At 43.9% G+C, this 13,773-nt stretch overlaps 1 protein-coding gene across 1 annotated transcript in view; it reads left to right on the top strand.

Annotated features, from left to right (window-relative positions):
• The window catches only part of LOC131680643 (gonadotropin-releasing hormone receptor), a 115,663-nt gene extending 106,195 nt beyond the window's left edge, over window positions 1–9,468 (top strand). The window contains exons 3-4 of the mRNA XM_058961358.1: window positions 8,967–9,172; window positions 9,334–9,468. Coding sequence (XP_058817341.1) covers window positions 8,967–9,172; window positions 9,334–9,468 — 341 coding nt within the window. The remainder of the gene's footprint in view (window positions 1–8,966; window positions 9,173–9,333) is intronic.
• The last annotated feature ends 4,305 nt before the right edge of the window (window positions 9,469–13,773 follow it).

Genomic DNA, 13,773 nt, shown 5'->3' with positions numbered 1-13,773 from the left:
GCCACACCTCTGCTGTCCAACTAACGAATTCGATTCGTTAGTTATAAAGAGACTAGAATAACAAAGAGACGCCATGTTCCGTTTGGAATTCCAATTCTACTGTCACTGTCATTTCAAACGAACAAGAGAGTTGTCAATCGTAAATGTTTAGCATTATGTGGCATTGTTTTTAAGGAAGTATTGTTATGCAATTAATTAAAATTACTAAAGATTTTAAAGATAAAAATTATATGCTGCTGCAAAATACGATTCCTGCGGATATAACTATGTTTTAGCTGGCCGAGGAACTCAGCAGACCAGAAGTCGCATCGGATTTTTATATTGGTTAGAAGCAACAAACGGAATAACAACAAACAAGTTTGGTGAGGCTTGCACATTTGCAGTGTTGCCTGTGACCTGTAGCCTGGTTGCTAGTTGAATTGTTTTCACTGAATTAAGATGGCGTCTCTTTGTTATTCTAGTCTCTTTAGTTAGTTAGACCGACTGACAGATGTCAAAAACTCTCCAAAGGAGACGTTAGGAGTGTAATTGCATCTATTCGCATCTCTAATAATTGTCAGATTGATTGTCAAAGTAAATTTGACATAAGATTTTGACATTCAGATGCTTTTTAGTTGAACAATGGTCCAACTAGCGGAGGTTCAACTAAAAAGCGGTCCAGTTAAAAAATCTCCAACCAGCGAATCACGACTGTAGTCCAATGCAGTGGTTTTTGAACGTATACTACCCGAATCTCCAAACAACATCATCGGTATCTTATCGAGCAGGGGAGGTTAAGGTTCAACTGAGAAAGCCTCGAAAGACGGCCATCTTAGAAAACAAAAAAATCAGTTTTTTTTCAGGCCGATAGCAAAATCTTCATGAAAATCACTCATTAGTACTCTACCAATGCCCCGAATATATTAATGGATTTCATAGAAGAGCAACAGCGAAAAAAATGCTTTTATCGTTTTCAAAGATGGTCGTCTTTCGAAGCATTCTCAGTTGAACCTCATCTGGTTTTACCGAGAGGCCGTACAAACATGCTAAATTCTCAGCTGATCTCAATTTTTACACTTAGATTATAAAAGTTGCTCTTAATCTAAACACGCGTGATTTAACTGACCTTCCGTAATATTTTCACACGAGTTGAAAACGGTAAACAAAGGAAACTTTTCACAGCACAGGAGAGTACCAAACTCTTGACATGCTGTTCGTAACGAATCACTGCTATAGTGATAAACTTTCCGCAATACTGGAAAGATGCTGGCCGTTCCAGTTCATAAAAGCGCCGCCAATATGTTTTCAATTAGTCGCTGAATGAAGCCAATATTTCTCACAGCGTCGTTTGTGGGGAAATGATACAGAAAATGAGAAAACTTTTGGATCGTGGAAGTTTTGTGACCATACTTGAGATTAAAATGGTTTCACAATCGTTTGGAGAAAAGAAGTACAAAGAGATAAATTAACAGAGCGGGGTGGTGAAAATATTGTTTCCTCCACATTTATAGCTAAATCTCTTAATTAGAAAAAGATTACAGATGGATGATTCACTGTATCACTTAAGTTATGCACTTATAATGCAGTACGCTACTTTTCCAGCTTCATAGTGTTAATGAATCTTTTTACCTTTTTGACCTTTCATGCACGGTCGCCTTTTTCCCTTTTCCTCTTTTTTAACGCGTTACAGGAGCGGATCCAAGGGAGGGTCCGGACCCCATCCGAAATATTCAACTTGAAGAAAAATAATCTACTCTTGTATATGTAGCGTAACTGTGCCCTAAATCATCGTAGCACCTTCATTCATCCCACCCATTTGCACACATTAGTTAGAGCAGTGTCTGCTATCTCCATTGAACGTATTCGCTTAAATGGTAGGATGAATAAGGGTGTGTTGTACTCGACTGTTCACTTCGCAAAAACGCTAGTATTTTGTATTTTCCAAGCCAGATTTTTAGCTGTATTACTTCTTAAGAATGAAGCAAAGATGTTGAAACCTATTCATGCACAATCCAGTGACAGTTAACCGAGTTATCAATATAGTTATTATAGTCCCCTGTGGTCCATCCAGCGATTCCGGGTGGAGCGTAACTTCCGGTTCACTGGTGCCCCAACGACCCACTGCTAGCTATTCCATGCGGTCTACTCGGTCTAATCCCGGCGGTTGAACTAGTCTACTCACGTTGCCCGGTAGGCTGTCGAGGTCGGACCGGCGATTCCGATGAAGCCTGACATCCGGTTCGCTGGTGCCCCGTTGACCCAAACACGGTGCTATGTCGCGTACTACTAAACTGGTCCTTGGCGGTGGACCTAGTCTACATCGTGGGAGAGTTCCCCTGGCGGCGGAATTTCTCCCGAAACCCTATTTATGGTTTCACGGCGGCGTTCTAGCCAATGGCGCTGCTTTGTTGGCCTCTTTGCCACTTTCTCGACCGCTCGGAGAATATACTCGTAACCACTCTGTTGACAGCGTCTCAGATATGCTCGTCGTGGCACATCTCTTCAACTATATTGTCCACTGTCACACCAGGCATACCCCTTCGGATTACTTCGAATCTAGGGCATTCGAAGACCACGTGTTCCGGTGTCTCCTGCACGTTCACACACTCCTGGCAAAGGGGGGACGAAGCGTGTCCAAATCGATGCAGGTACTCCCGGAAGCATCCGTGTCCGGACAAAAACTGCGTCAAATGGAGGTTCACCTTCCATGTTTTACCCAAGCAGACACATTTGGGATGAGTCGGTGGGTCCACCTTGCTTTCTCCGCGTTGTCCCACTCTTGTTGCCACTTAGCCAACGAGTCCGCTCGGACTAGTCTCTTTGCATTACGTGCATTTCTCCGCTGGTAGCATTCCAAGTCCTCAGCCAGAGTGATGCAGATGGGAATCACCCCGGCAATTACGTATACCGCCTCCGACGACATCGTTCTGTACGCACTCGCGAGACGAACAGCCATTAGACGAAACGTGCTTGTCAACTTCGTCCGGTTCCGCTTTGAGTTCAGTGGTGCAGCCCAGGCCGGTACACCAAACCTCAGTATTGAGACACGAGACACCCGCCAGGAGACGTCTCGTGCTGCTTCTTGCTCCTCTCCGTGATTCGGCATGATCCTTACCAATGCGTTAGTTGTCCTTGCAGCCTTCTCACATACATAGTCGACATGGCTATAGTAATTTAACCGCTCGTCGACCATCACGCCCAGGTGCTTCAGCGAACGTATCGATGAGATGGATTGTCCCCCGAGGCCGATCGCCACACGCTGGACTTTTTTACAGTTGCTGACCAGCACTACCTCGGTCTTGTGGTGAGCCAGCCGCAACTTGACGTCAGCCATCCCGGTTTCCACGATTCCTATTGTTTCTGCAATCAACATCTACACCTTCTCAAGGGTCTCGCCGGTTATTGTCAGGACAACATCATCTGCAATGCCGACGATATCAACTCCCATGGGTACTTCCAGTGTTAACAATCCGTTGTACATTATATTCCAGAGCGTTGGGCCGAGTATGGAACCCCGAGTTACTCCCGCCGTGACACTAATCAACCTCTTCCCTATGTTCGTTTCGTACACCAGTACTCGGTTCTGGAAAAATCGTTTTAGAACCGTGCACAGATAGTCTCAGATAGTCTGTGCAGCGCTACGGCGATCGCCTCCCAGCTGACACTATGCGGATGACGTCCCCCGTCGATATCTTTTTCCGGAACCCGAACTGCCTCTACGATAATCTGTTGTCACTTTCAGCGTAGGTCGTCAGCCTTTTGAGGATGACCCTTTCCAGAAGTTTACCAAGAGTATCCATCAGGCATATAGGCCGATCTCCTGATGGTTTTCCTGGTTTTGGCAGCAACACCAGCTTCTGAACCTTCCATATATCCGGGAAATAGCGTTTCTGTAGGACTATTCTGAACATGTCCGGAAATACCAGGATCACGGTCCTCAGTACCACGTTGGGGATACCATCCGGTCCAGGAGCTTTCAGCCCTTTTGTCACTATAAGGAGCTCATCGTTAGAGACTCGATTGTCACCAGTATTGACACCGTCTGCATCAACGTACGGAGTAGGCAGCCATGCGGTTGGGTCGTTGGGAAAAGACCCTCCACGATGATTTTTGGTTTGTCAGCGCTGTCGACTGGCGTCATTGGACCCTTGATCCTGACCATAACGACACAGTAAACATTGCCCCAGGAGTTAGCGTCTGCACAGCTCCTTGTAGCAGGTGGACTTGCTTAGCACTATCTCGCATTTGAAAGCGACCCCGGCCGCCCGGAATGTTACCTTACACTCTTCTGTGACTGCCGCAGATCTTGCTCTCTGAACGCGTCTTCTGGCTTTTGGTCAGGCAACCTGGAGTATGCTGAGCTTTTCGTTCCACCAGTACGCCGGATGCCGGTAGTTCCTCGGCATTATTACATCACATGCCCTCGCTACTGCTTCCGACAGCTCATCGGTAGTCGCAGTCGGAATTGGAATGACACTGTCAGCACGAAATGCTTCCATGAAAACGTCCTTATCTAAGTCCTTTATTTTCCGCTTTCGCTCGCCGGTTCTCATTCTCCGCGTTACAGTACAATTCATGTTATCCTTCAGCGAATGTTATGTCGATGATGAATCGTCTTTACGGAATGTTCTAGCTGAACCTTCGTTGCACAGTCTTACTTCCAGTTTCCTCTTGCGTTGGTCAGCCTGCTACCCCACTCCACGGCCCAAGCGTAGAAGTCACCTCCTATAACAACCAATGTTCGTCCGACTAACGAGTTGGTTAGCGCGTCCAGCATCCGACTGTACTGCTCTGGTATCCATCTTGGGGGAGCATAGCAGCTACAAGCGAATACACTATTTATCCTGGCGATCACAAAGCCTTCGTGTGTGCTATCCACCACCTCTTGGACAGGGAAACCACCCATCACTTGTATTACCGCCATCCCTGCACTATCCACCACCCAGTTACCGTTTTTGGGAGAAATACGATACGGCTCTGCAATAATTGCAACGTCGCACTTCCTTTCTGTTGTCGACTGCCACAACAGTTGCTGTGCAATGTCGTAATGATTGAGATTAAACTGGGTTATCTCCATCATTGTTGGCCTGCACGCAGTGCATTTGAAGCCGCCCGTCGTGTTGTCATTTTCATCCTCCGGTTTGCAGATCATGCACCTTGCAGTCTATAGCAACGTGCCCCTTTCATCCGCATTTTCTGCACAGTGCACATGCACACCTGTCCGGGCCCTTGCAGTTCCTCGCCTGATGTCCAAGGTCCAAGCACCAGAAGCATCGCTCCATCTGTTTGGTAACTCGCGAAGCGATTTTCGACGAGCACACCGACCATATGACTTTTATCTTGCCGGTCCGCGCCAGTTTGTTTGGCAACGACCACTGGTAGTCGAATCGCCACCGTTTGAGTGCCTCCATACGATTTCCGAATCCAGATAGTCAACGGTACGTCCAGTTTGCACTTCTCGATCAGTGCACTCTGCAGTTCTTCAACGGTCGTTATCTCGACCCTTGCATTCAATTACGGCTTCCTGTGACAGAGCTTACACGTTCGCTTTGCTGCCCAAGGATTTAGCAATGAGCTCGCAGTAGGTCAAGCTCTTGACGGAAGGATATTCAGCTCCTTCAACTCTGGGTCATCTCTCACTTTCTTGAGAATTGCGATGTAGGACGTCGTATCGTTCGCTTGGATGATCAATGCATCGCCCTTGTAGCTCTCCCGAGAAGGCTTCCGTTTCTCTTTCTTCTTTTGTTCCTTCTTCTTTTCTTTCTTTTGCTTCCGTTCCCTCTGCTTTGCCTACTGGCTTTCTACGATGCGCCAATCACGGTCTTTCCCAACGTTCCTCTGGAGACCTCCAGCTCGCTCTTCTGTTTTTTTCGGGCCCTCTTGCTCTACTCATTCTTTTCACCGAACGAGTATTGTGGTGACTCTTCAGTTGTCACCTCAGTTTCTCTGGCTTCCATCAGAGCTTTTTCGACTAATTCAGCTATCATCAAGAGCGTCTTCTGCTCGCGTTTAGCAGCTGTTACGGTCGATTTGATACTCGTCACTAGCTGCTTCACCTTGTTGTGCACATTGTGCTTGTCCTTCACGAACTCATGGTTTCCTCTTAGCTCACTCTGTACCAAGCCGCTGCTGGTACTCGCTGTGGCTACCGACGGCGTAACCGGTGATATCTGCAGCTTACCACTCCTTGAAAATGCAATCGCGTCCTCATTTGGTTTATTAGATGTCTCCATTTTGTTGGGTCCCAACTCCGGGCCGCGATCTCCACTCGTTGTACTTAGTCGCGTCTCGTGATTCCATGATTATCGATACGAGCAGTGAGGTCATGCTAGGGTTTACACTATCCTTCATGGGGAGTAGTGTTCAGAGCCGGATCGGAGTAAAATCGGGAATGCTCCAACCGAACCTAGTACCACCAACTAAATGGTGACAAGTTTTGAGCGTACGCGAAGACCTGCCAGGGTTTTGTTGGGACGGTGGCAGTCGTGCTGTTAGCCCACTCGCCATTTCAAATCGGTGTCATCCTTCCTTACTCAGGGAGTAGAACAGCACGCTTGTCAGCCCAATATCGCCGTCCATTTCGTGATCCGTGTCCTGTCCGTTGTCGTTCGCAATGGCCAGTATGCCATAATCAGGATGTTACTGGCGTCGATCCTGATGTGCCGTTTGGCACTCCGGTTGGGCTGGAGTGCTTTTCTTGCTAAGATCTTCGATTATTGGAATCTTGGGATCTTAGCAGAAGCAGCACAGACTCGCTTCGTCAGAGCTGCTTTAGTAGTTATGGGTTTTTTAAAGGTTTAGTAGCGCCAAATCCAATCCCCACCATATACTAGCAAGACTCCTACTGACCAGCAGTGCTTTTATGGAAGAAACTTGTCTTGATATACTTGTTTTTATCAATAGAAGTACACATGTTCTTGAGATAAAGGCAACAGCTCGACTGCACATCCAACGACCCATTATAACATAAGTATTGAAAAATAACATGAAACGATCTCACCAGCAACGTGTTGCTCTGAATATTTTTTTTTCCTGGTGTTTCTGTGAAGAATTCTCCACCCGTGGAATTGTTGCATCAACTACTCAGGTCCAGATGGCGCTGTGGGCACTAAGCGGAACAAACGGACGTATTTTTTGGCGACTATAAAAGGCGAACACGAAATTATTGCGACACATTCAACAGGGCATAACTTTTTTACCATTGGGTAAAAATCAACCAAATTTTGCACACTTTCTCATTGATGTGTATTGTTTACATGCTGTTAAACTCGAAGTCGTGTTTTTCGATTCAACGGAAATGGAGGTGAACCAACGAGAGTCGAGAGGACAAATTCTTTCCAAACACCTGGAATTTCCTGACCTGTCGCATCGGCAGTTGGGAAAAATGTTGAACATTCACCAGAGTGTTGAAGCGGTTCCAGGAGCGGTTGATGTTGGACCGCGGCAAAGGAGCTGGAAGAAAACCGGGACCGGAGAACAAAAAGACCGAGGGAAAAGTGAAGCGGATGATTAAAGCAAATCCCAACGTCTCAAGCCGTGATTTGGCTAAAAATATTGGCATGTCGCAGAGCTACGTCCAGAATGCAAAGAAGAGAGCTGGACTACATACATACAAGGTACAGAACTTCCCAAACCGCGATGATCGGCAACAATCGACGGCTAAAACTCGGGCACGGAAGCTCTACGAGAAGATGCTGACAAAATATGGCTGCTGTGTGATGAACGACGAAACGTATATAAAAGCCGATTTTAAGCAAATTCCGGGGTTAGAGTTTTTCACCGGTAAGAGCAAGTTCTATATGGACGACAAATTTAAGAAGAAGAAAATGTCGAAGTTCGCCTCCAAATATCTCATTTGGCAGGCCATCTGCTCTTGCGCACTGAGGAGTGAGCCTTTCGTGACTTGCAGCACGACGTGAGGGCATGTTCAGGAGCGTTCTATTTTATATAGGAGTTTCAAAGTAGAACTGGAACTGAAACATTCACGTCCCCAGCAGAGCGTTTAGTTTTATTATTTCGAACAGTTTTGTTTCAAAATTTAAAACTGTTATACGACGCAGTTCTATTTGTTGCTGATTTTAAAACACGTTTAGAACTGTGTTTTAAATTAATGCAAAGTTTTCAGCATATATACTTAGAACCGATAGGCTGGAGAAAAATTAATTTGAATGCAGTAACGCTGAAGGCATGGCGAGACATGAATTTTAAATTGAATAGAACATCCGCTAGAACTGCTGCTGGGGACAGCAAGTTCTAGTTTTATAATTCTCAGTTTTATATTATAGAACTGTCAAAATTATGAATCTAGAAATGAAACACTCCTGAACATGCTCTGAATGTTTCAGTTCCAGTTCTACTTTGAAACTCCTATATAAAATAGAACGCTCCTGAACATGCCCTTAGGACCTCCCCAGCACCCTAAATAGGTTTAAAAAATATTGTATTTTTTATATTATTTGTTATTTAATTGTTAAAGAAGTCTGTGCATGGACTATTATGGTACATTTCTCTTCGTGTCTCACATTTCGTCACCCATAATAATATTTTCCGTTATTTATGCTAAATCAATTTCAAATCCAAATCAAGAATCTTATAGGTATCGCTCTTATAGCGTAAATAATGTCTTTCCAATATTTTCAACCGAAATTATTGACGTTCAAAAATTCGCACGGCTTATTAGATGATATTTTAATCCTGATCCACTATAACGAAAGCGAATATATTCCACATTAAAAATACAAAATGATACCTTCGAGCTAACGCAACGTGCCGTGTCAAATAAACAGATAAATGGCAAACCTATTCTTTCTGTAATTAAATGATGATAAATCTATTCATATTTCAGTAGAAGAAAACACACAATAAATTACTATCGTATTACCCACAATCAATTTTTGCTTCCCGAATTCCCATATAAAATCTAACAAGATAAACAACTAGTTACTTTCTTACGCAAATCTTCCCTTTCTCTCGGTTCATTATTACAGGTAGTGAAAAAATCTTCAGGATAGAAACGACGGTCTTGGACCGGTCGTACTACCGCCGGTCAGACACAAACCGGCAGCGACTGATACACAAAGCCAAGATGAAATCCCTCCGGATATCGGTCGTCATCGTGGTGGTCTTCATGGTCTGCTGGACGCCCTACTACATCATGATGCTAATATTTATGTTCCTCAATCCGACCGAACGGGTAAGTATTAAGCCGCGTCAATCGCGCGCCACAGCACATAGTTAGCCGTAGCCATCTGTGGAATGGATTACTGGATATTTATGTAATGGAAGGGAAGCGTTAAATTCCATCACCACAATTCTCACGTTTTTATTCAACCTTCCATCTTTATCAAAACACAGCTCGGCGAGGACCTACAGACGGGCATATTTTTCTTCGGGATGTCTAACAGCCTCATTAATCCGCTAATATACGGTGCATTCCATCTCATCCCGATTCGAAGGCGGCACAATCAGTACAATCAACATGTAAGGTAAATTGTGTGTGACGATACGCGCTTTACGTGGCTTTTTGTTTGCGTACTTTATGTGGTAGATTAAGGTTTCACTAGAGTCGGTTTTGCTTCGTCGGAGTTCAAATTTTGTTTCGAGTAGACTGCAAAAATTCTTTTTGTTTAACATTTAAAAAAAAATCTTCATATCGAAATTCGCCACAAAAATCTGAAAATGCAAGCAGTTTGTTCTTGTGTACATCGATCGCTTTCTTCATCACGTCATACATGAACAAATCTACAAACAAAAGTCTCTTAAGAAGCGGCTTTGATATTTTTTAAAAGCTAGATGGTGATATTAGGATTTTGCCGTAGGACATGTTGGTAGACTTGAGTGATTCGTAGTAACACAGCCTAAGCCTGACTCCTGCCAGCAGAAGACAAAAGATTTACCGGTAGGGTCCTGTTTTTAATGACCCGGTTTTCTATCTGTATATTTCACATTCTTGCTTTCACTTGAGTACTGTAGCTCTAATTTTCATAACTTTCCTTATTTAGTAATCTCTAGCTAATTGAAGGTCGGTAAGAAGTAAAAAAGAAAGTGTGACTACATATGTCGAAATAAAAAATGAAAATAAAAGAATAAATATCAGAATATATTAGCTCAATTGGCACGCTCCCCATGTTATTCGGAGATTTTTCCTTCAAACTTTATCGTTCGCTTTCACAGTTTCATAGAAACACAAGTGTGCAGTAAAGTAGGCCACATCCTTGAAGCTGTAGCGAAAATCGTAAAGTAAGCTAGATTAATTATCACCGAGAAGACTACTCCATGCCATACAATGAGAATTGAAGTCTATTCGGTGCTGGGAGATGTTCTGCAACACCACAAATATGCCGGTACCAAGCCTAATCCCTACAAGTTTTGAGCTAAGTCAAATCTCTGTTTGAAATGTCACATGAGATTTTTCGGTATTCCTGAAAGAGCTGAGCTCCATGTTTGCTGTCAAATTTTTAAGACCAGAGCTGTTATGTTATGGTGGCCTCTCTAAAAATGTAAGCCTTTTCAATGAATCTCATCTTCCTATAGTTTTTAGGAGTAAGAAAGGATGTCCCCGCATGATGATCGTCATCAGTAGCGTAGCCAGAAATTTGGTTAGGGGGGTTGACGAAAATCGTTGATTTTTCGAAAATGCTTCAATATAATGTAATTTGATAAAATATTGAAAGTTCAGATACAGAAACAGTTCAGCGGTCACCATTCCATTCTCATCAAATGGTGAATAATTGGTCATCAAATGGTGAATACTTCCCAGGGTTCGTAAGCTCCTATCTCATGCTTTCATGTGCGTCTAGCTGAAGAGGAAAGGTGATGACAGTCCAGTCAAAACTAAACCATCTGCAAATAATGGCGCTCATGGCGTTGACGGGCTTTCACCACTACTCCGACTGCTGCTCTTGAGGCACTTCTAAATATCAAACCATTACACATACACCTCAAACAAGAAGCACTATCATGTGAATACAGACTGCAGGTTACTGGGCTTTGAAACAGTAACCACGTTGATCTTGCTACCAGTCATACACGATTGTGGTCACAAATGGTTACATGGGGTAAAGATATTCTTGCTCCCAGTGATATTACACTCACATGTAGTTTTCCTTACAGGACATTCCATGTGAAGATTTCCTCTCGAGAGGAGTGGTTGTCTGGCTATATGGTAAGACAACAACAAACGCAAGTGGTCTGTTACACTGGAGGTTCTCTGATGGAGGGACGTGCTGGTGCTGGTGTCTACTGTAGTGAAGTGAGATTGGAACAATCTCACTCGCTAGGTCGATACTGTACTGCATTCCAAACAGAAATCTTTGCGATTATGTGCGGGGTACAATCGGCCCTTGAACTGAGTTTGTCCGGCAGAGTTATAAACTTCTGCTCCGATAGTCAAGCTGCATTCAAGGTCCTTAGCTCAGACAAATCACTGTCCAAGCTAGTGATCGCGTGCCGAACCCAAATCGAAGAACTAAGCATTGTCAACACTATCTACCTTGTCTGGGTGCCCGAACATTCCGGTATTACTGGAAATGAATGGGCTGACGAATTGGCCAGGGCAGGTTCAGCTATCAACTTCGTTCGTCCTGATCCCGCGCTGCCAATTTCGACAAGTTGGATAAGGGAAAAATACGGTCCTCGGCTTCGTCCGAGCGTTTCTAGAACAACCGTGCCCAGTGATTTCGAAAAAAATTTTCGAAGCTCCACTGCGGCATGCTGACCAGGGCTTTAACCGGCTACTGCAAACTCAATTATCACATGGCAACTATTCAGCGCGCTGAGTCTTTTTCGTATGATCTTTGTGAATCCGACTACGGAGCCTCATATCATCTGATACGGAACTGTCCAGCGGTAGCGCAATAGCGATTTCAAATTTTCGGCCGTCCTTATATAGACGAAACCATGTGCAGACTCACAGACATACTAAAGTTTCTTATCCAATGTGGTAAAGAGCATTAGGCTCACTCGCAGACAAGTTGAACTACTTGTGAGTTTAACTTACCTGTTGTTTATTTTTGTTTTTGTGCTGTTATTTTTCCCACCCTTCCAATTCTACTTCCCCACACCTCCTTGTCCTTTCCTTTCGCTCAGGAAATGATGAAAACACACGGCAAGACACAAATCACCGACTACATACGGGGAACGTGCCATTTAAGCCAATATATTCTTATTCCTGCTTTCTGATTCATATCTTCAGTTTTAAAATGGAATATATCTTACGGTCAACATCCAAAATTTCGAAACCATCAACTTCGAAAGTTGGTCATCAAATGGTGAATACTTCCCAGTGTTCATAAGCTCCTCTCTCATGCTTTCCTGTGCGTCTATTGATGATATTTAATCTGTAGCCCGGCATCGACTGGGTACTACCGTCTTGTGCAGTAGAAGCGAAATGAGAAGGTGCGAGTGAGCATGAGCTCTATAACCCTACCGTACACAGAAATGAATACGTGAGGTGGCAAATAAACTCCGCGCGGCTGTCCGAGAAGACAGGAGGTTGTGTAAACTCAACAAGCCGCCCGGAAAACACCACGTTACGAAGAATCAGGAGGACAAGGCGGATCGGAATAATCGATCAAAGCCCACGTAACGAAGAAGGACTACGATTGGAAACTTGGCACATCCAACTGTAAGTCTTTTTGCTTCCCTGAGTTCGAACGAATCCTACACAATCAGCTGAAAACTCGCAACTTCAAAGTCGTAGCATTGTAGGAACTTCCTGTGCTTGGCAGGACAGGATGTGTGGAAAAGCGGGCATCGCGCAGTTACATTCTACTAGAGCGACGGCACAACAATCAAGTTGGGAATCAGCTTTATAGTGCTGGGCAAGATACGCCAACGCGTAATCAAGTACCAGAAGATCAGTGAAAGGATGTGTGTGAATCAAAGGCCATTTCAACAACTACAGCATCGTTAACGTACACTACCCTCACGAAGTGTGACCCAAGAACGAGAAAGATGCATTTTACGCGTATTTGGAGCCCATCCCTGAGATCACCTGATCAACAAACTGAGAACCAAATCGACCACGATATGAATGATGAACGATAATTTTTCTCCAATATCACAAATGTGCGCACCTTCTAGAGTGTGAAAATAGATTAGAAATCGCCTACAAGAAGATCGGGATACCGAAGCGATGGAGCATCTGTACAGAGTTATGAAAATTCTACGAGTAGGTAAATCGCTCAAGCGAAGGCTATGTGCCACAGGCTGACATATGAAGAGATACTAATGGAGACCTCCTCACGACCGAGTGTGAGCTGATCGATAAGTGTATTATGATGAACATCGAAATAGCAGTAGACGGCGAGAGTATCGCAAGAATCAGTCGACGCAGATTCCCAGCACAAGATCTACCAAAGATTCATGAGGTGATCGGCGGGTTGAGGACTGATAAAGCCGCTGGCAATGATCAACTCGTCGCTGTTGTGCTGTCTTATGACAAGCGCCATTTAGCAGATTTCGAGAAAAACGATTTTTAAAGTTTGAGATTGAATATCTTGAAACTTATAAATTGTATAAACAATCTAAAGAAGACAATTGATGCTTCTATCCTTTCTGCATTAATCTCTCAAATATTACGAAGGTCGGTTGACTATGTTGCGAGTTTTTACTATGAATATAAACAAAAATCGCACTCACACGTGTCATAGGCGTGTATTGATGACAAATTTTGTATGACGTGTCATAATCGTGCATGGAAAATTTTCCATAGAAAAAAATCATCAATTTTTAACTTTTATTCATATCTTTGCGTTCATATGGTCTATAAACAATCAGTGAAATGCATTTTGA

This window comes from Topomyia yanbarensis, chromosome 2 (genome assembly GCF_030247195.1).
Source record: "Topomyia yanbarensis strain Yona2022 chromosome 2, ASM3024719v1, whole genome shotgun sequence".
Lineage (NCBI taxonomy): Eukaryota > Metazoa > Arthropoda > Insecta > Diptera > Culicidae > Topomyia > Topomyia yanbarensis.
This window is presented reverse-complemented; position numbering and strand designations above follow the sequence as displayed.